This window comes from Tetrao urogallus (assembly GCF_951394365.1).
Source record: "Tetrao urogallus genome assembly, chromosome: 10".
Lineage (NCBI taxonomy): Eukaryota > Metazoa > Chordata > Aves > Galliformes > Phasianidae > Tetrao > Tetrao urogallus.
Genome location: NC_136823.1, coordinates 7,920,910 through 7,943,432, shown reverse-complemented (window position 1 = coordinate 7,943,432; position 22,523 = coordinate 7,920,910). Strand labels below are relative to the sequence as shown.

Below are 22,523 nucleotides of genomic sequence, written 5' to 3'. Positions count from 1 at the left end.
AAAAGGTGCTCATAAAATTCACTGTACTTACGTCCAGTAAGCTATGGGCACTGTCGCTACTCTCTTTGTTTGTTCTACACATGGCCTGGTAGTCATAAAGTGTAATTCTACAGAGAAGAACAGAAAACTGCTTGACTAAAAGGAGAAAACACAGTGGAGTAATCGTGGTGATATGAAACAGTCTGCTCACAAAGTAGACAGGAAAAAAAAGGGAAAAAAAAGGAAGGGCAGCGGGGAAAAGACAGAAGGGGATTATTAAAATACATGTTGCACAAAGGAGAATAAAGGTGAGAAACTGTTAAAAACTTTGTAAGGATTTTATCAGACTGCAGAACAAAGCAAAAGTGTAACTGTGAGAAAAAAAGGGAAGATACACGTACAGTGTAACACACAATGAGATAAACAATGTGAGGAAGAGGAGAATACACATTCAACATGATGCTTAAACAATTGGTTCTGGACTGAGATCAGCACATTTAGCCCCAGGAAGTGAAAGAACCTATGCATTTGAGGGGCTTCTCACAACAGACCATTCAAACTCCAGAAAAGACAAAATGTCACTTCTGCAGTTTTAACATCTCTAACATAACGAAGCTGAACTAACAGTGTTGCTTCCAAAGAGAGAAGTGATATTTCAGTGTATTCATGGGACAGACAATAGAGGCAGGTTGGGATTCCTTTTGCATCTTTTCACAAGGGCAAGTATTTCATGTCAGGTACCTCTTGCAATCAACATATGCTAGAAGCCTCCTCAGATGCATAATAAATGGCAGTTTCTTTCTGCTTATGCTTTTACTCATTGACACACTTCAGAGATCTAAATGTAAAATCCAGAACTCAGAGATAGTATATGGAGTCGTGATTATTTCTCTAAATCTGTCCGTCCATAGAACAATTAACAGATTGCATCCATACTTAAAAAGAAGTCAACATCAGTAGCAGATGTAAAGAATCTGTAGCTGATAAGTTACAATGAATGTAGATACATGAATGTTATTAGCTTTATTTGAATATATCCATTTGACTTTTGCATCACCAGAGGGACAAGAGAATACAATTGGACATATATGTCTTAAAGGTGTATGAGATGGGACTTCAACATTTTGCAATGTGTGCCTTGCTTCTAAGTGAAGTGGAAAGGAGCGCACACAAGTTCAGCTATGGAAGGGATGTCCCAGAAGCTGCCAAAACCAGGTCATGAAATGCATTCAGTACCACCATAAGGCATTCTGCACTGCATGCCATGAAACATAGCAACCTGTACCAACAAAACATTTTAAACTATTATGGTAGAAACTGTATACAATTTCTTCTGATCTAATTTTGTGACAGCAACCATCACTAAAATCTTCTTTACTATGCACTATATTTCTTTTTGGCTTACAAGCAAAATATCTGAATATATTGGATCTTGCAGCTTCAGCTAAACATTTAGTACTTAGTCATAGAGCTTACATCATTCATTTCATCTTATTTTCAGAATAGAAATGGCTAGGAAGCCATTGTTTTGTGGACTGGCAGAGAGAGGCACATGGTAGACAAACGCATAACTAGAGACCTAAACATGGGTGTAAGTTGAACACTGACCATCTTTGGCAGAATCACGCCCACAGCCAGATCCACGCACACAGATCTGCCAAGACAAACAGAGCAGTACAGGGTGTAAGCTGTGCTGCCTGTATGGCATGCAGTAATACACCACTTTCCCTAGCATTCTTTTTTTTTTTTCCCCTTTAGCCATGGTCAGAATAAAACCCCTGTAAGGTAATCTCTACAGCTTGCCTTTCCAGTCCTGACTTGACTATTTCATCCCTCTACTGTTAAGAACTCTACTGTATGTCCACATGGATGTGCTAGTGATGGTAGCAAGATATACGTGTACATACAAGACAGTTTAAGGATTTTAACATGCTCTCTGCAAAGCAGTCAAAGAATTATACTTGGATGATATGGTCTCATTAATCTTGAGTGCAACAAGTTGAACAGCACTCAACTTTGTCTTCATTCTTTGTAAAAGGTTTCATAATAATTTTGGTGACCTTTCATTTAGTACTGGAAAACGCAAACATTTTCTCAACTTTCAGATCATACACTAAAACCACTTGGTCAATCTGTGAACTTTGTTATCCTGTTAAGAAGTGTTAACCAAATGCTATTATTGTGCACCGATATTTAATATTTGGAAAAATGCCTTCTCCCCTCCCCCAGTATTTATGCCTGTTAGTATTACAGTTAAGACAGACAGAATAGTTTCTTCAAATGCTCAAACATGAAAGACTGAAGTTTGTGCTCACACAGATAATCCGAAATATAACTGATACTGTGCCACAACATGCTAGATTTGTGTATTATTGTACTGTACTGCACGGAGTAGACAAAAATCTAGAACTGTATTATGAGTAACTAGAATAAAGATGTTAAAATTTGTGTAGTTAAATAGCACCTCACTTAAAAGGGAAAAAATATTAAAGTTTTGAGTGATAGAGGAGAAGAGCAGTTGTAAGAAAAATGTCAACATCAGTATGGAACACTATAACATTGTTGTTTGGAAATGCTTGAATGTCATCTACGGGTGATAAAACAAGCTTAGCTGTAGTAAATACATTTGAAGGTATTGCCACTGTGAAGATTCTGGTTCAGGAACAAGTTTGCAAAAAAAATTTAAAAAAAGAGAGAGGAAAATTTAAAAAGGGCCAATCTTTAGAAAAGTGCATGACAGATGTAAAAAAAAAAAAGCCTGGAAGAGTTGGAAAGAGTTCTAGTTTTTAACCAAGTATTCCCATGTCAGTGACTTTCAGAGTGGGCAGGTTCAACACCTATCTGAAAGTTTCTAAAGACTACTCAAACTACTGTAATACATAATGTACAAAATATACCTGCCAAAACACTATTGCCAAACGATCTTACAAAGACCTGATTCTTTCGTGCTAAAAACAAAAAGGAATTTTGCACTACACTTCAAAGATCTGTGGATGAAGCCCATAGCCATGTTGAAATCTGAACACTACAACATATTGAATCAATTCTAGACTCTCTGTCTCTGTGAATGGTATTGAAGCTCAGTATAAACGAGTTCCAAGGCATTAACAAATTCAAATACAGTTTTGCTTTGTTTTGTTTTTATACTTGTAAATGTAATAGTAAGAGCCTTCCAGCCTTATTCCTTGCAAAGGCTACTACAGCATTGGTAGTCAAAACAGTACTCTAAGAGACTGTAGTGCTTCTGTGTTCAGGTGTCATTTCTTGAGTGTTATTTTATTGCTAATGTCTTTGAGATTTTACCAAATAATCTTTCCCTCATTCAGACAGACTTAACTCACTGCTGCAGAAAGAAAGGCTTCCAGATTACCCTTTTTGAAGTGATTGTGTTACAGTTTTAAATAACTGTTTGCAGCTACCCGTATCCTTTTCGACTGACTATACTTAGCGAACATAATTGCTTGCTTCCCACAATCTAATTTTAAACCCATCTAGACGCCCAATTCTATTCTGTGTATTACAGCACTCCACAGAAGAGCTTTGCTAAAGACAACATGACTGGGGCTTTCTAACATACGGATGCTGCTAACTGCCCCCATTCCCACATCTCATCATTGAAGTCTATGCCGGTTTCAACATCAGACATAGGAGAAACCCAAGCTGTGTGCAACTGTCTTGAGCTAGTGGTAGATAACTTTCTCAAAATTAAATGAGGTGTGCAACTTCAGGAGACAAACAGATTTCAGCAAAAAACATTTCAGTGTTAACTTCCAGATATGGCAAATTCCAGCCTTATACTCTGCAACAAGAAAGTGCAAATCCAGTTCAAGAAAATTAAGACCTGCCAGCAGTACAGGCTATACCAACAGATGTATTCTATTGCTTCCAGCTAGATTTTCAGCATACCTATGGATTTCTAGGTGGCAGTGTGAAATATCATCACTGATAACAGCTGAAGAATTTTCAAGGCAAACATTTCAAATACCTTGTCATCAGTTCAAGATAGTTGGGGATTTTCAAATAATTTATAAGAATAATACACTTCTTATGTTACAAACATAAGAAACAAAGTGCAGAAAACAAGCATAGGAAGCCCATGATAAAGGAGGTCCTAATTTTTTTATGCTGCTGTTTCCCAGTGGTCTATGTGAGAATTAACAGTGACTAAAGCATACTTCTGGTTGTAAGGTGTTCATTAATCCAGACACAAGACGTATAGCCTGCCTCATACTCTTGCAAGGAGGAGAAGGAGGGACAGTATGGAATGTTGTGAAGCATAAGTCTATGCCTTAAGACTAGAGAGGGTCCCTGTTGGGAGATAGCAGCACAGCATATGAAGTTATATACTGTTTCTTTTCTGGCTCTCCTTTCATTTACAAATCATTAATATCCAGAAGCAGTCAAACCAATATTTTTCATCACCAAGGAAATGAAAAAAAAAAAAAAGCTTAAAAATAAATCAGAGCATTTTGAGAAAATGAACTTGTCATCACATACCTTTGCTTTGAATTCAGCTATTCCTAGTTGCCAAAGTGCTCCAGAGCATAAAATGTATAAAACCCATAACTCAGTCTGCATTTTCAGCTTACAGAATGACAATTCATTTACATTGCACAAGTCTGAGTTTCTCCTTAGGTGAGTAAAAGGATCCCAAAATACTAATTCTCTCCATGAAATTAGTAGCAATATTTACAGAGATGTAAATTCAAATTACACCCAAACCGTTTTGAGACATTAATTTTAGATGTCACAAGGACAAGATAGGAGTGGAAAACATCCACACAGCAAGAGGAGAGTTTTAGAGCATGAGTACAAGATGTACATCTGGCAAATGTGAAAAAAAATCAGGTCTAGTTCCTTGTCATTGGTGATGACAAGAGGGCAGTGAAGTATGTTATTTTGTACCTACAAGCAGCATGCAGCTAGGAACAAGGTCTGTTTGTAACCCTGCACTAGACAGTCTGCTGTGTTATTCTCTTTGACAGCTATTTCATTGATGAAAATGGAAAGTCACTCTTCAGAGTAGGACAATTACATATTATTCATCTAGAAATTGAAGAATCAGTGTGTATGCTTAATAAATACTCTGTAGTGCAGATGACAGTTAATACAGGAGATTATAATAATGTTTGAGTGGAAATAAATTGTGAAGCTCATTAGTTTTTTTTTTTACCAGGACATATAGTGAAATGACAGTTTTAAGCTGTAAGAGGGTAGACTTAAATTGCATATAAAGAAGAAATTTTTCATGATGAGTGAGCTGAGACACTGGAACAGGTCCCCCAGAGAAGCTGTAGGTGTCTTATCACTGGAAATGTTCAAAGTCAGGTTGGATGGTCTTTGAGCAATCTGACCTAGAGGAAGATGTCCGCACCCATGTCAGAAGGGTAGCACTACAAGAGCTTCAAAGGTTTCTTTCAATCTAAATCATTCTGTGATTCTAGTATTTATGCCCTAAACATGGGGTATATCTTGAGCTCACTTTTACAAAATAAATTACTACTAAAGACAGAATCTTAATAATTGACATTTATCCAATAACAGATTCAGTAAACCCTTCTGGAATTGTTCCTTTACCCTAGTACTGATCTTCTCCAAAGTGAAAATAAATACAATTTATAAATATAGCAGTGTCATATTCACACAATTTCAAGAATATTCAATTGAATCAAATGCTTAAATAAGACAAAGTAGCCTAAACTAAACAGAAGAATATCCTTCATTTGGAGGCTGCGCTGCCTCAGTGGGAATTAGCAACTTGATCAAACAGTTTCTGTTTTCATAATTTGGCTTTAGAAATGTTTTGCTCTCTTGGAGTGGCTTAGCAAAGGGTTTTGAATTTTTGTATACTCTTATAACGCAGAGGCAAAACACTTGTTAAGTTTGGAGTATGAAGTGAGACAAGTCAGGGAGATGAAAGTCGGCCCTTTATGTAAGTGCATTTAGAGAACACAGGTGAAGGAACTGGACTGCACTGTGCCATAAGGGCATAAACAGTATGCATTATTCACTAGGAAACATGTAAAGATAAAGGAACATGTGTAAAGTAAAGATAAAGGAACAAAGGATGAAAAAGGAAGAAACCAGGGAAGCTCTCAGAGCAACAAGAGCTTACTAGAGTGAGCCATAGCATCTGGAAAAGCTGGAACTTGAGGATGCACTATTTCTGTCAACTATCCTAACACCACAAGACACCAAAACACAGATTTCTCCTGGTGGAAGCAAAACTGTTAAGAGGAAATGATGCTGCTTCCATATTTGTCTTATGGAATTGATTGGGTTTCTCTGTATTGGAAAGTACCGAGCTGCTTTCAAGTCAAGAGATTAAATTTTCTATAACAGATTTACTAAACTCATTTATTTGGGAATCTCACTACTTTGATGGCTCTTGCTTTTCTGAATGTTATTATTTTTCTTTATATTTTCATGCTTTGAGCCATCATTTTTTCCCCCACTGTTTTTACATAAGCAGAGTATTGAGGAATCAATAAAGACACATTTTTTTCTGTTATGTGAAGCAGATACTTTTCCATAAGCACATCTTAATTTATTTAATAATGAATTTAAATCATGTTTTAACTAATTGTATGCAATATTCAGGGTATAAGGTAAACATTATTTTGCTAAAAGAAATCACGGAACGTCACGTTGCTGTGGAGACACTGATACCATTTTTTCCTCTAAATATAAAATCCATAAACTAAGAAAATATACACACGTATATACATAAATAGAATTCAAAAGAAGTACTGAGTTTAAAGAAATTAGGGAGGGAAGGAGGTATTTAAGTTCACTTTAAAAAATAAACAGCTAACACAAAAATTGAATTTCATCCTGCTGCAGGTTGAAAAGAAACATAGTCAGGAGCAAACAACCCCCTTTTGTTTAACACCTCCAGCTCAATCCTGAAAAGAACTTCTCTATCCCTCCGAATGAGTGGTAGTTGAGTGAACTCACAAAGGGTTATTTCATTCCTTTTGTGGCCAGAGAGCCCGAAAGCCGGTATGAATCTGCGAGGCAGCAGCACGTATCTGCACTCCTACTCAGCTTATTGGTAGCAAAGGAAGAGGGCTCCCATCCCCACAGTTATGGGGCATGTCAGGAAACTCTTCTGCAGAGAAGATCAGGCACTGTGGAACCTTCTACCTCTAAAACAAATGAAAAAGGAGCAAGACGAGACCTGAGAGGGCAATGTTAGGTTTATTTCAGCTGCTGGTTGGTAGATTTCATATTAGAAATAAGTTGCATGGAAGGACGGGCTCAGGAATGAATGGCTAAGATCAGAGCTTGGTCTCTCATTTTGCCTTCATGCTAAGAGCAGCATTGACACAGATAATGCAATGTATATCTTGTTGTGCCCTCAAGATAATATATTTTGCCACTGTGCCATTCTACTTTTTTTCTCTTCTCTTATTCCATAAGATAAATAAATATTGGAAAAACAACTTCCCTCAATTAATAACCTTAAAAATACAGTACATGTGCCTGAGTTATTCATTAGAGGTAACAAATATTTTTCATTCAAGTTAGTGGAATAATTTATTTTAAAGATCTCATTCAGCACAGCTCGAAGACATTTTGTTTTCTGTTGCTGCACTGAGCTATCTGCTGTACAGCAGGAAAAGCAGGTGGCTCATTTAGAGCAATTACACCACTTTGATTCTCTCCCGTTTTTAACTGATTGGCAATGACCAGTTTATTGTTCTTAAATAATTGGCTCATCGTGTTTTCATTTCTTTAGCTTGCAGCTCTGTTTCATGGAGTTAGTGGTTTCATTATCTGTAACTCCCTCATAGCTACAGACCAGAAATATCCTGAGCCAATGATCCACTTCAAATTGCTGCCCACCATAGCCTAGGTGGAATACTCAAGAAGCGTAGCCTTTGTTTTCTCAGTTGAGGTGCTCACCACCATCAGTTGTTCAGTAGATACACTGTTTGAAAGGCTTTCTAGGCAGGATGAAAAAAAAAAGGGGGGGGGGGCTAATTATAGCTTTATCCTTTGATTTTAGTTGCACTTTTTTTTTTGTTTTCATTAAATAAAATTCTTCAGCTTTTGTATAAACAGATCTTTCCATTGTAGAGCTCATTCTATAAATAGGTATTACTTCACTTCCTTTTATAGCACATGTTAAGAATGCAATGCTAAACACATAAAGGTTGCCACCCTCAAAGAATGAGGATGTAGGATGATTTAGTGAGCGCTAGATCTTTCTATTTCAGGTCAGTCATTTACTGCGAGTGGTATTCAGCTATAATGCACAGAGTAAAAGCTTTCTGCCTACAACACACATGGAAAGCTTTCTGCCTTTAAGACAGCTGCCCAGGAAATACAAAAGCCATCTGTTTTGAAAGCCTCTGTGTACACCCTGCATGCAGTAACTAAATTCAGTGGTTGATGGGAACAGCGATGTGTCATTTTTTTTATGCTAGAAATGTGCAGTAAGAGAAAAGTGAAAAGGGCTATGCACATGGACTGCACTTCTCTCATGCTCTTGCACGAGTTGGAAGGGGACAAAGGGATAAGGAGCAGTTCTCAGGATGTGTGAAAGCCATGAAGACTTCGGTGCTGAGTTACAAGGAAAAGTTTTCTTACTTTTCCAGGATGCTTAATTTATTTCAAAGGACAACACATCAAATCACCATTAGTTATATTGTCATGATGATAGCAAGATTAAGTCAATAGTCACAGAAATGTTCAAAGGTCAGTTAACATATGAGGCAAAGAATTACTGGCAGAACACTTTTAGAACAATAGGGCATCATTCACTATGTGATTTGAGCAATCTCCAACTTTTTACGGGTCAAGATGTTTAATGCTTCATCAGTGATTTGCTCTAGAGCTATTCAGAACTGTTCAGTAGTAGATACGGTCTAATCTCATTTCCACTTGAGCACAGTGGGAACAGGAGAGGCACAAGGTTCTAGCATCACAGTCCAATAAAAAAGGAACTCCCTGTTGACTGTCTCCAGAACGTTTAATGAAATGTGTATGGTATCAAATTATCATACAGAATACAGAAAAAAAGGCATAATGAGAATCCAGCCAAGCTGTCCATTTTGGCCTTTCTTTATATGACTTTGGTTTTGTTTTATTTTGTTGGGGTTGTTTTTTGAAACATTTTGTAAGAGATAAAACACTGATGTAATTCTTACCTCTTAAAGGAGCCCATTGTTAGTAATTTGTTCATCACAGCCCCTTCAATCTCCCCAAAAAAGTTACCAGTCTGCAAGGGAAAAATACAAAAAATTACCAGATGTAGAAAAACGCCAAACAAAAATGGATATAATTTAAACTGGCATATTCTATGATCTGACAAGAGTCGGTTTGACAGCTACATAGATAGGTTTTCATGACTATTGCTACATAAAAACTGAAGAGGACTTCATAGTCATGGCAAGTTATACAGACTAAATTATTACCCCTGAGCAGATGTGAGAGCTTATACAATAGATTGAGGGACATTATATAACATCTAATACCGGAAATAAAAGCCATCCCAACCTAAAGCTTGCAAAGGAAACACATTAATCTGATCACAAACCCGTGTGATTAAAATGTTACTCAGAAAGATATAAACAGGTTGTGAGAGGATTTCATAAGCGGTCATAAAAAAGCATTGTTTATAATTCCTGCATGACCTGTTTAAGGAACCAGGACAGTACATTTCATCAGTCCTAGAAATTTTAACTTCATTCAAAGTCATTTTATACTTAAAACCACTCACCCTGATGAATTACTCATTTTATCCTTGTTCAGTAGATGTGGACTAATAAAAATAAATCTCTTTTGAGAAAGCAAACATTCACATTATGAATTCGGTATGCAACATGGAAGTGACTCCATTTTCTGTAGCCATTCATATGGAATTCAAAAATCTTGTATGTACAGCATTTTTTTTTTTCTAGGTTGGGAAGACATTTTCTCATCTGAGGACCCCAACTCCCATAAGGATCGGATAAGTTCTCCATCGTGTTTAAAGGGAGAAATCCCACAATTTATTGGTGGAAAGGGCACTACACTCTCAAATTGCACAAATTCCATAGGTTTTGTATGAACTAAACGCCAATTCCATTACAAGGAACTTACTTGACCTCAAGTATGCACCTGGGAGTTTGCAGGCAGAGAAGTTACAATCCAAGCCAAGAAAATGCATTCCTCTACCTAAAAAGCAAGTATTGCCTTTTTTTTTCTTTTTTTAAACTCAGGGGAAACTTGGAACATTTTCCAAAACATATGGGTGTGCAAAATCTCCTAGAAACAAGAGGAACATTTGTAGTTTATATGATTAAAAATACTAGCTTCAATAGCGCTGGTTGACTGATGAAGAAAGATTATCCTAACTATGGGAGAGGCAGTCAGCTAATGTCAAAAAGCCCAAACCATAAATGACTATATAACCTTAGATAGCAATAAACATGATTTATTAAGTTATGCTTCAGTCTTATGAAGACATTTCAGTGACAGTTCTTTCCACAAAAGCTCCATTTGTAAATGCTAGTTCTCCCCAAAGTAGTAACACCCAAACAATTGTTATTTTTTAATATATTTGGATTTAGTGGTAACTCAGATGAAGAATTACAGTGCCCCAGGACAAGACTTTTAGAGTGGTTCAGGCCATTTCTGGCAAGTCCAAAGAAAAACAGCACTGAAATAAACCCAGAAAGGTGAGTAACTGAAAAGGCATCATCCCACTTCCCTATTCCTTCCTTCCTCAACAAAGAAAGAGTGTGTACATACATATATATAGATATATGTGTGTAAAAAGCATAGACTGTAATTATCATACTATTAACTTCAGTGTTACATCAACAAAACTCACCATCTGTGGCTTAGATCTGTCCTAACTAATGGTTGTGTTTAACAGCACTTAAGCAGCTAAATATTTGAAGGAGCTACCAGTGCTGGATATGGCAGAAGAGGAATTAGCACCTTATGCCATGATATGGCAGAAAGGTTTTCTCCCTATATATGTACATCAGGAGGCAGTGACATAGGAACAAGATTCCATAAATCTTGCCAGTAGGGTTCTTGAAAAATCTGCATTTTATCACCTGTTTCCTGACATTCTGTCAGCAGTGTATGATTCTCAGATACTTTCCTTCTTTCCCAGAAAGCAGATATGCTAGTTTGGCTTTTAGACTCACATACATTTTTGATGCTTTACCAGTAGCAACTTGAAATCTAAGTCATTACACATGTCTAGCCTAATGTTTGCCCAGCATCTGTCCATAATAGGTTCTTCAAGGGAATGTACTGGCTAGTATCAGATGACCTACCAAAGGAAAATGTTTTCCTAATCATATTTATTGGTTGTAGCCAACTACCAGCTAGCAAATGAGGTACAAAAATACTGTATGCAATTGTATACACACTTGCACACAATAATCTGGAAAAATAACCAGATAAAAAGTTTTCAGTGCATCAAGATTATTCTACAATGAGTGTTACTCTTTGGCTTAACTAAGTAAAAATACGTACCTAATAGGTAGAGAAAAAAAAAAAAAACAACACCACCACCACTGTTTCTAACACAACATTTAAATAACATCATATTTTTGGTTCATGTAATTTTATGGGTCCATCTTGGAATTATATTCACAACATGCTTGACATTCCAAAACGATAAAGCAATGTATGTAATAAAGTAAAACAAAATATTAAATTTCAGTCCTTGGTTTTGCATGAAGACAACATATTGTGAAGAATGATTACTTCAAAGCACAGCACATTATCTGTTGAGCAGTTAATGCTCTAGTATAGTATAGGAAGAACAAACGTTTCAGAAGAAGTTTGCTTCCCTTGTTTACTACTTGCTAACACACTTTTCAAAGCATCAACCAAAATGGAACGAGGTACAGAGAGACACTGAGGAAATGTTATCCAGCTACTTCAGAGCTATGAAAAAAAAATTTGTACCTTTTTACTTTCAGAAATGTTAGATTTAAAGTTGATGTATTTCATGTTTTAAATCTAAAAGCAAAATGCAGTTTGGCTTCTTTTTCACCATCCATTTAGAGGTTTGTTTTTTTGTAGCTCTCCTCTCAAGTCACTCTTCTAAGTCACCCAGAGCTCTTTATGATAGCTATGTTTCTCAGTAACCAACCTCGTCACAACAAATTTAATTCACCTAAGGGCTAAGTAAGAATATGTGTAAATCCTATTCAGAGTATCAACACATAAAAGAAATTCAACTTCAGAAAACTCTGGCATAACTGGGGCACCATCCCAACTATTTCCAGGCAAAGTTAATGAAGATAGTGGTGGGTTCTTCATAAAGCTCACTGAATGGAACTGCTATACATTCTTTCCAAGAAGCAGAGCAAATCAATGTTTTGAATGGTCTCCATGAATCATGATCCTTGTCCTATATATTATCGTGCTTAGTTTTTATCCATCAGTAACTGTAATGTACTCAGAAAGTAAATTCAACAAACAGCTGCATATCATTTAATTATCTGAAGTTTGAATATGAGAGTTCTACATCCCCAGCCTCCTCACTCTCTTCTTACACTTTACTGGTGGCAAAATTCCACAGAGACTCTTTGTACTGGGGGTAAAAAGGTCTTATGGAAGGCAGACCTTCTTGCAGCAAAAAAAAGCCCTCTGAAGGAACGTTTAGGAGTTTAAGAGCAGAACCCACACTAGTGGGAGATAGAAACTGAGCTTCTGTCACATTTTATTGATGGAAGTTTTCAGTGTTATGCTACTAGTTACTTAACGTTTTAAGACAGTGACCTATTTAAGAATAACAATTACATAAATGTGCTACATGAGAGGGCTGAATAAAAATCTTTCACTTACCTGCCCATAGTCTTCAGACACTAGGATAAATCCATTGTTGTCTATTAGGTAACAGTTGATTGCCTGAAAAAGTAATACCATCATTCAGTTCTAACATTAGTTTTGGGATGCAGTAATATTATTTCATTTATTTCCAAATGACATTCTAAACAAATAAAGCCATCAGGTCCTTCTAATGGTTAACCTAACTTCTAAGTCTCCACCAACAGGATGCTATCTGATCTAGATTTTTATGCATATAGTTCATGCAAAACAAAAAGATGTATATAGAAAGAGAGGATGTAAGATAAGCTGTAAACAAATATAAAAAGAACAGGGTCATTGTTTTTTTTAATTCATTCTTAAAAATAATTCCTTGTAACAAAGTTGCAAAGGCACAGAGCTGCTACTACTGATTGCTTATCCTGTGTTGGGAGAAAAACATCAGCACAATGTCATTACCCTAATGATGTATTAATGAAAACACAGTGTCTGCCTGGAGGACTAACAGGGGACCAGGTAATATTTTTTAATTTGGTCAGTGGGGGAGGGAACCAGAAACTTCTGCATAAGAGGCCCCACAGGTCTCCTAAAGCTTTTCAAATTGTGTTTTTAATTGGGAACTGGATCCAGAGGTAAGACTGTTAGCATTTCGTAGGTCAGACTTATAACTTGTATATAGCAAGATAAACTGAAATCAGTGCTTCCCTCTATACATTCATACTCTATTTTAACCTCAAGTGAGTTATTCGCTACAGGCAAAGTTTTAATTACTGTGCTTCGGAGTTTAAGCATAAGGTACAACTCAAACCATGATATAACTCAGTTTTTCTTCATCATTGCCAAAAACCTACCTCAGTGTTAAATCTATAACATATTTCTATCATTGGTCTAAATCGGCTAATGTTTCTAGTGACATCTTTGTTTAAAAAAAAAAAAAAAAAAAAAAAAAAAGAGTAGGATGGCTTCCAACACAGAAATCATCATGGCTTTGCTTTTAATTCAAAACCTTTCCTGCTATGAAGAGGCTGAACAGAAAGATGGTGAAATGTGCTACTCTCTGTGCATGCAGTAAAATCTCTTTGCAGTTTTTGAAAGAAAAGCATGGGTGATCCTGCAGCAGCACTTGTACAATTTGATTTTTCAAGATTTCTGGATGAGTCTGACTCTGACTCTGTTCCATGTGTTGTTTCTGTTCTATGGGACTTCAGAAGGAATTTACAGAATTGTTTTAAAGAAATGCTGGCAGGAATTTAAGTTGTTCTGTTTGTTTGTTTGTTTTTGTTTGAGCTTTTGTTGTGTTGTTGTTTTTAAAGGAAAAAAAATACTAAAAGAAACTCAAACCAGGCAAAAGTTTGAAAAGAATGTAATTCCCTAACACAAGTGTAGGATATGCGTTCTAATAGGGGAACGTAAGCTTCAAACCACCCCAGTGGCAGAAAACCTGTCAAAAAGGAAGTCTGAAACAACTAATTTCCAACCTTTGATCTGCCAGAAAACCAAAAATTGGCAAACACAATGTGAAAAGCTGATGACACTGGCAAAGATCTGAGTAGAGCTAATGCATTCAGAAGAGGCAACTACTTAACCTCAGTGGTGTATGAAGAGTGGAATTTCAGAAGTAGAATGTAACTCCAGAACACTTCTATCCCCTAAGTAAACCATAAACCTCCCACGAACTTTATAGGAGAGGAACTAAGTCAACAAAGACCTCTTTCAAGGATACATATTTGCAGTTGTCTTTGGATGAAAGATTAATCCAAAGACAGAGCATTAGAAATAGTATTTCTGCACAGCATGGAAAATGTTGAAGAGTAGTCACACTGGACAGGAGAGCGTGGACATCATTTCATAGCTCATGGATTATATCCAACTGGAAAACCACTGTCCTGACAAAAGAATTAGTAATCATGTATTGAAACTCTATGCCATAGTCACGCAATTAGTATTTTCCAAAATTCAAAATTATATTAACAACTTAGGATTGCTATTTCATATGGGCAGTTGGAAGAATTTGCATTTTGCTGTGTGAAGATAATAGGGTTTCTACTTCTACTCATTTTAGAAACTGAGAAATTTAGGCCATTCATTCATCTACCCACCAGCAAGATAAATAACTTTTGCTATCCAGTACTGTATTAAAGAATCATTTTCAGATGAAACTTAGCACTGACAAAGCACAGTAGGGTGCATTTACTTTCAGCAAATCTGAAACAGAAAATGTCAAATGCAAAATTAATGCATAGGATAATAACATTTGCATAGACTAGAGCTGTATGAAAAAGGCTTAATTCACAATAGCTCACAGGTGTTGGAAGTGAACTATGCACAGGTTTGCCCAAAGGTTCAAGTTCAGTGAACTTGAGATTTCAAGGGAATGTTCCGCAGGTAGAGAGTCCCTGAGCTTGTAAAATACAGCAGGCATGAAGTCCAGAATAAACACACCAAGAATGTTGACTGAGGTCTGAGAACACATTTGGAGCACAGTAACTTTGATCAAGTTCAAGTCCTCTATGTATTTGTCACAGCTCCAATATATAACAGTAATGGAATGTTGTATGGGTTACAAAACTAAATATGAAAAAAGAAAGAAAACAAAAAACTAAAATAAAATGTGAGGCACTTGGAAAACAAAACAAACAAACAAACAAACAAAAAAAGAGCAAATCCAAAGCTGTAAAAGAATAAAAAAAAATTATTTCTGAGGAATTGCAAATCTGTCATGCTACTGTATTTTACAATCAAAATTATTACAAGGACTCGTCAACTAGTTTTGTGTGAATATTGTGCCTATCTATTTCTATTAATTTCATTTCTTAATACTTCTAAGTGCTTTAATTTGTTTAGTAATTGCTCAGCAGAGATTTTCTTACTGTTGAGATAAGGCAGCTTTGAAATATTAAATACCTATAATATTTGACTGAGTCAGATTAATAACATGTTTTGTCATTACAAAAATAAAATACAATAAAATATAACATAAAATGCAATAAAAATCTTGAAACATCTACATTACCTAGGTTCACACTGTTACTGAATTTCTCCCTTTGCTTATGTGGCTCCTGCTGGTGTCAAGTGAAAATAGCTGAATAGCTGAATAGCATTTAAACGGACTGTGCTTTCTTTGCATACCAAAGGAAGTTCTGCATGAATACTCAGCAAAGTATGCCTATTTTTACTAACTAGACAAAGGAATAAAAAGAAAAAAGCGGATTATTTTTAGAATGTTGAAATCTTTTTTACTTTATTCTTGGTTCTTTGTCATGAAGTACTGAAAATACTTCTCCAGTCATGATAATATCCTTAAGTTCCTGTTTTGATGAAGCAGCTAAACATGTTGCTGAGAGAATGCCTTACACAAGAAAGTGTGTACCACTACTGTGGTACAAATGGACTAAGGTCTATTTCATGCCAAAGATGACATGATCGTCATAGTTCTGTGTTTGGCTTACTGCAAAATTTTCCAATTATTTCTTGTTATTTCTGACTTCCAACTGTTAGAGGTTCTGGTATATGAGGTATGCTGATTTGATCTGCTGAAGAAGTCAGTGCTCAACTTTTGCAATTGCTGATGTCTCAACTTTCACCTTCATCCCTGGAATGGTTTTTGAGAATTTCATATCATAGAATCATAGAATCCTTAGAGTTGGAAGGAACTTCTGAGGGCATCTAGTCCAACTCCCATGCAATGAACAGGGACACCACAGCTAGATCAGGTTATCCAGGGCCTTATCCAGCCTTGCCTTGAAAGTCTCAGAGAAAATTGAATTTACAAATCTATGTCCTGGAGTTGTTTTTCAATAAAACACATTTCAGCATCAAAGTATTTGGAGTTATGAAGTAGAATCCTACCAGTGAAATTTCTAATAGAGATTATGCATAATTTAAACTTTTTATACATGAATTTTCACCAAACGAATCCAAAAATTAAAATTGTTTGCCTTGTATATATATAGAGAGAGAGAGAGAGAGAGAGAGAGAGAGAGAGAGAGAGAGAGAGAGAGAGAGAGAGAGAGAGAGAGAGAGAAAGTAATAATAGCAAATGTCAGAAAGAGCTCCTCAAATACATTTGTGAACATTTTTGACCATAGGAGTTATTTCACTTTATGTAAATATATTTGTCATCACTAATTTTTTTTATGTGCTAAACAGCCATGAATAAATTTAGTGCTAGACAACATACTCCCAATGAATCTACAATGGAATAGGTAGGAGTGCAGTCAAGACACTTGTAGAGGTGGAAAATGCTGTGATTTTAGGAAAATTACATTAATATAGGACATGCAGCATCTCTGCAGAAAGAATGGAAAGTCTCATTCAAATGCTAAAATAGTCAGAAAGAGATTGTTACATAGAGACTAGAAGTCAGATAAGAAGCGACAGCAGAAAAAGGGAGAAAATAAAGACTTATGGAATAATACAAATAATACATTGTGGTACCTATTTTAATAATTAATGACAGAAACTTGTGAGAACTTCAAGATCTTTGGAAGAAACAGCTTCAAGAGAAGAGATGAGGAGGGACTGCTTAAGCATCACAGTTTGCAGAACAGTATTTCAGTTTGCTAGGCGCGTACTGTATGTAGCGCTTTGTTGAGAAGGATGTAAGTGGCAGCAGAAACTGAGGCTGCACTGACTGCTCACATCTGGTGATACTAAGAGCAGCTGGCCTGAAAACAACTGAGCATGGATAAAACAAAACAGAATAAAACTGTATAAAAACTTTACAGTTGTATAAAAAATGTTATTCTATGTTAAAAAAGATTGTAAAAAATATTACATCAGCACAAATTACAGAGGCAAACAGATGCTTGCTTTTTACATGTGTTTTGCAATAGTTCTTTAGGGCACGTATAAAAAGAGGATGTCTTATTCATCTGATTATCTCCTGTGGTTCTAGAATTACTAGAATCATCATTTTTCAGGGTAGTGCTTCTGAGTTATACAACTACAGCCTGCAGTTTTTATTTCTAGTCCTACGAATTAAGGTTTCATCACACCTAAATAAATGTATTTTGTTCTAGCACAGTTATCTGGTGATCCCGGTCTCCTCCACCATTGCTTAGTTTGGAGATCACACAGGGCTGTCATCAGTAAAAGTTTATGGTTTTTTTTTTTCCAAAATACCAATAAGAACTATATATGATACAATAACAAAAATGCAAACCTGATTTTCTATGATCTCATGCATCTAACTCCTCCACACATATAAATGCAGCTTGTGCTTTGTTAACCTCTTTTTGATTCATTTAACTTATGATAAATTGCTTAATCAAAAGATCATATAGTCGGATATCATATGCTTTGCAAAAATCTATGCATAAGATACCTAATATATTATTTTCATTTACCAAAGTTTACCAAAATACACATTACTTAAACAGCCACTTTGGTGCATTAATTAAGAACTACTGACTCAGACTACTTCTTTCCTATTTCTGAAGTGCTATTTTTGTATCCATTCTGCATAAGCTCAACTTAAAGTTCATGTTTTATACTAGCGTGAATATTAGATTAGCTTCTACCTCAGGTAAACAATAAAGAAGATAAAAATACACCTTTGAGAATCTTCATGTGACTTCCAAAACTGGATTCCTGAGCAGAATCTATTGCAATGCATATTTCAGGTATTGCTGTCAATCTCATAAATAAATGGATGTTCACAAGGAATTATAAAATGAGTTTCACTATATAAATTGCATAATAATTAGAAGGCAATTCCTAATTACATCAGAAATTGTCTGAACCTCTCACTATACATATAATCAAGTTCATGCTCTACTGCAATGGAAACATAAATGGAAAATAAAGAGCTGTTAAATACTTACTTCATCATCACAACTTATTGCACATCTGCCATCAAGAGATGCACACTAGAGACAATATTAAAAATAAATATCTTCAATTCCAGATTGATGATTATGAAAAATGACAGTTTCAGAAATAAGGTGATTGCTATTATAATGATGTTGAAATTGATTACATTTTTATCAAAGGCCCCAGTTGTTCTAAAAGTAAGAGAAGGAAAGTGTTATATCTGTTCACCAATCTTTTTCTGCTCCTGTCTGCACTCACGCTGTATCACTTTCAAGTGTTTTAAACATCATCATCTCCTTTTTGTTAGAAGCTTGGAAATTATTCATCAGTAAGAATACAAGGTTTTCTAATTGGGGGGTGGGAGGAGGAAGGGAGGGGTTGGACATGCATTTTAGGAGATGTTCTCTGGAATCCTCAGGAAGTGTATGATTGTGTATGTTTACTCCCTTCACTGAATACACATGCTATATATCCTAAACATCTTAGCGATAGTTTATCAAATACTATAGATGCCAAGCATAATTCAGTCACGTCGTTTAGTTGACTGATTTAGGTGATGCTGCAATTAACCCAATGTCAGAAGAAAGGTACTAGGTTTGCAAGAAGGTTCAATTCTGCTATTACTGAAAATGAATAGGTATTACAGCTTGGTCTGCTGTTTTCCTTTTATCTGAAGGAGAAAATCAATGTGTCAGATCAACAAAGCAACTCCTTATATATAACAACTTTTTTCTTTGTTTCCATAAATATGGAATCAAGCATACTGAACATCCTTTTCATCTGCAATTAACTAGAAGGTTATAATATAGTGTAACAACTTATGTGAGGTATATTTCAAATAAAATGCTTTACAGCAATTTTGTGACAAAGTAATTGTGGATCAACTACACAGCTAGAAAGATGTGAATTCAATGACAAGGAAAATTTCTATTTAAAACATACCTGTCTGCTTGCTGTCCAAAATTTACGCTGGAAAAATTCAAGTTTCATCTGTATACCTACAGCTGGGAAATACATAAATAAAAACAGTATGTTATATAATTGCTTCAAAACTATGATTTGAAATAAATCAAAAGCAGAAATAGTCCTAAAATAAAGAGGGAAAGAAAGTCCCATAATAAAAAGACACTCGTGATTAAATAGGAGAGCACATAATTATATTTCAAATATTACTAATACAATGTGACAATTACACAAGGAAAACACTGAAATTACAGACATCTCCATATTACTCAAAAGAAGCACAAGCTGAAGATATTTATGTTCAAACCTATCTCAAATTAATATTCTACTGATGGTAATACAACAGCTGTAGGAACACACTCTCAGCTCTACGTGCTGAAACACACAGACGTGCTAAAACAACAGGAGACTGTTGGTTAATATTTCAAGTGATCATGTATGGGAAACTCGAACAAAATTTCATTTTATCATTCCTTATATTGGATCCACACTAAGAATCATAAGAAAACATATTTACCTTTTTATCATCGGTAATTGTTTTTTTGCAAATATAAACATGCTGATGTCATGAACATATTTTTCTTCTGTATTAGCAGGCACAAAAAGGTATGTGCATAGTGGGTTATAAATAGTTTTTTACTATCAATAACTCATTGACGTCTTTGCTTAACAGAGTAAGGACAGAAATCCATCTCTTTAGAATGAAATCCAGAAGAAACTCTCTCCAACTGCATTTTATTGTCTAGTAATTTATTTTACAGTCAATGAGGAGATGCTGTCTGACAGCCATGCAACACATGTTTTCTACATCTGTTCTTTGCCTTTAGGTTTACTCCTAGTATGCAGGTGATCTGCACATCTCATTCCTTTTTCTGAAATGGAGGAAATGCATACTCTCAGGAAGTTTCCACAAATACATCTCAAACAGAGAAATATCTGCTATACCAGTATTTGAAATTTCAATCTCACGTTACACTTGTAGACATGCATTTCAGCATCTACGAGTTAATGTAAACACACCAGCTTGTATTTCCTAGATTTCATCAAGTACAGTCTATGTCTTGTTTTACACACGTGAACATTTCTTTTCAAATCACTGAAGAAACTGCATGATCAACAGATACAGAAGTAGGTATCACGCTGATTCAAAGCCTAGACTTACCTTGAGCAGTCAAAGCCTCAAACTTGTAAAGAAATCATTAAAATATCATTTCTCATGTAATTAAATTGTATGTATATGTAACCCTATGCAGGAGTTTGGACGTCAGGAGAATCCTCCCAATCTGAACTATTTTATGATTCTTAGAATAAAGTCTAAAATGTGAAGAGAAAAGCTAATTATGTAGTCTAGACTCTTAAATAAAACAAACGTGTTCTAAAGGTCTTCCAGTGACCAGTGTAAATTTCATACCACGAGACAAATTCTGAAAAGAAACAAGATATTTACAAGAAAGCTCATCTGTAAAACATTCCATGTGAATGTTTTAATCAGTTGCATGATGGAATGCTGTAGCACAAAGACAGCTGAAGTCCTTGGACTAATTTCTGTGAAATGTAGAGCATCCTTCTTCATGAGAATGAGAGGACACAGACAGTTACAGCTTTATTTTCACAAAATTAGCTCTATGAATTTTGATACTTAGGGAAACTATAATGAGATATAAGAGACCAGGAATGAATACAGAACTCGCTCACTCTCAAGCAAACACACTCTCAAGAGTAATGTAGTTATTGTAGAAAGTGAGACCAGACTTTACCAGTTACTGTCTTCCTTCCTTCCTTTTTCAAGATTGATTCCATTTATTTCCATACCTAACTTCCAGAAGAGCTCTATCATCTATCTCTCAGGTACAATATCACTGAATGAGGTAAACTTCAAAATTTAAACTTTTGCCTGCTCTGCTCAAGGTCATTCAGTCACAGAGGGCAACTTTCTGAGTATAACACACAACAAAATATGTATTTCCCATATGGTAGATTTGCAATCCTTGTAATTGTTTGTTTTTTGTTTTGTTTTGTTTTGTTTTTGTTTTTTTAATGAACAGCTACATGATTTGTACCTATGTTTCAAGATTGGAGGAGAAAACATATCTCCCATATACATTGTACAGTGAAGACAGCATTAGGGATTTGCTTTGAATAGGGGTGTCATGCTGTGAGATTTTCATCTCACCATTGTTTTACCTTTTTTTTTTTTTTCCCTTCATGAAAAATATGACATCACAACTTTCATGTCACTGAATAACTTCTATATTTTTTATATGACATATAATAAATGACATTTATTTTTCTGTAACTCAGTTAGTAAGTATAGGATTAACCTTTATTTAAAAGAATTAACATCTCTATTCTACATTTTTTTTTTACATATTCTCTACATTTTTTTCAATTCCTAAGGTGATACTAAAGCATCTTCACATGCTTTCCTCTGAGCTTTTCCAGTGCAGGATATTTTTGGTTTCAGAACCAATATGTTTTTATGAACAATCTCTAGTTCATCAGCATTCAGAACTTCAGAACAAAATATTCGTGCTGGCATTCATTTTTGTATTTAAATTTGTTTTATAAGCTGGCTACACGTTCAGTTAATGGGAGCTACCAGAGAGGCATGAAGGCTCTTTCTTCACGTACTTGTCTATTTTCTGTAACACAAAATGTATCATTTCATATGAATACTCCAAATCCAAGTAATTGTGTCAACCATACTATCAAATTTACTTAGGCAACTTCAATAAGCAGCTTTAATGCTGTGCATGGATAGCAGACATTCAACATTTTTTTCCTCTGTTTAATACAGTGATTGGTATTTTGTAGCACATACTCTATGAAATAAGAAGTTTAAGAACTACCAATTTAATTTCTTGGCTCCATTAATTTTTAAATAATCCATTTCCATTTCCTTATGCACTTATTCCAAGGCTGAAAGTAATAATTCATTGTTTTTTGTAGGATGCTGTAAGAATAAAGTTATTGGGAAGGGC

The 22,523-nt window shown here is 35.4% G+C and overlaps 1 protein-coding gene across 1 annotated transcript in view; it reads right to left on the bottom strand.

Moving 5' to 3' along the window:
• Positions 1 to 22,523, bottom strand: part of CACNA2D3 (calcium voltage-gated channel auxiliary subunit alpha2delta 3) — a gene marked incomplete at both ends in the record, with an annotated part of 393,832 nt that overhangs the window by 27,575 nt on the left and 343,734 nt on the right. The window contains 5 exons of the mRNA XM_079540355.1: positions 32 to 107; positions 9,135 to 9,205; positions 12,784 to 12,846; positions 18,591 to 18,635; positions 19,522 to 19,583. Coding sequence (XP_079396481.1) covers positions 32 to 107; positions 9,135 to 9,205; positions 12,784 to 12,846; positions 18,591 to 18,635; positions 19,522 to 19,583 — 317 coding nt within the window. The remainder of the gene's footprint in view (positions 1 to 31; positions 108 to 9,134; positions 9,206 to 12,783; positions 12,847 to 18,590; positions 18,636 to 19,521; positions 19,584 to 22,523) is intronic.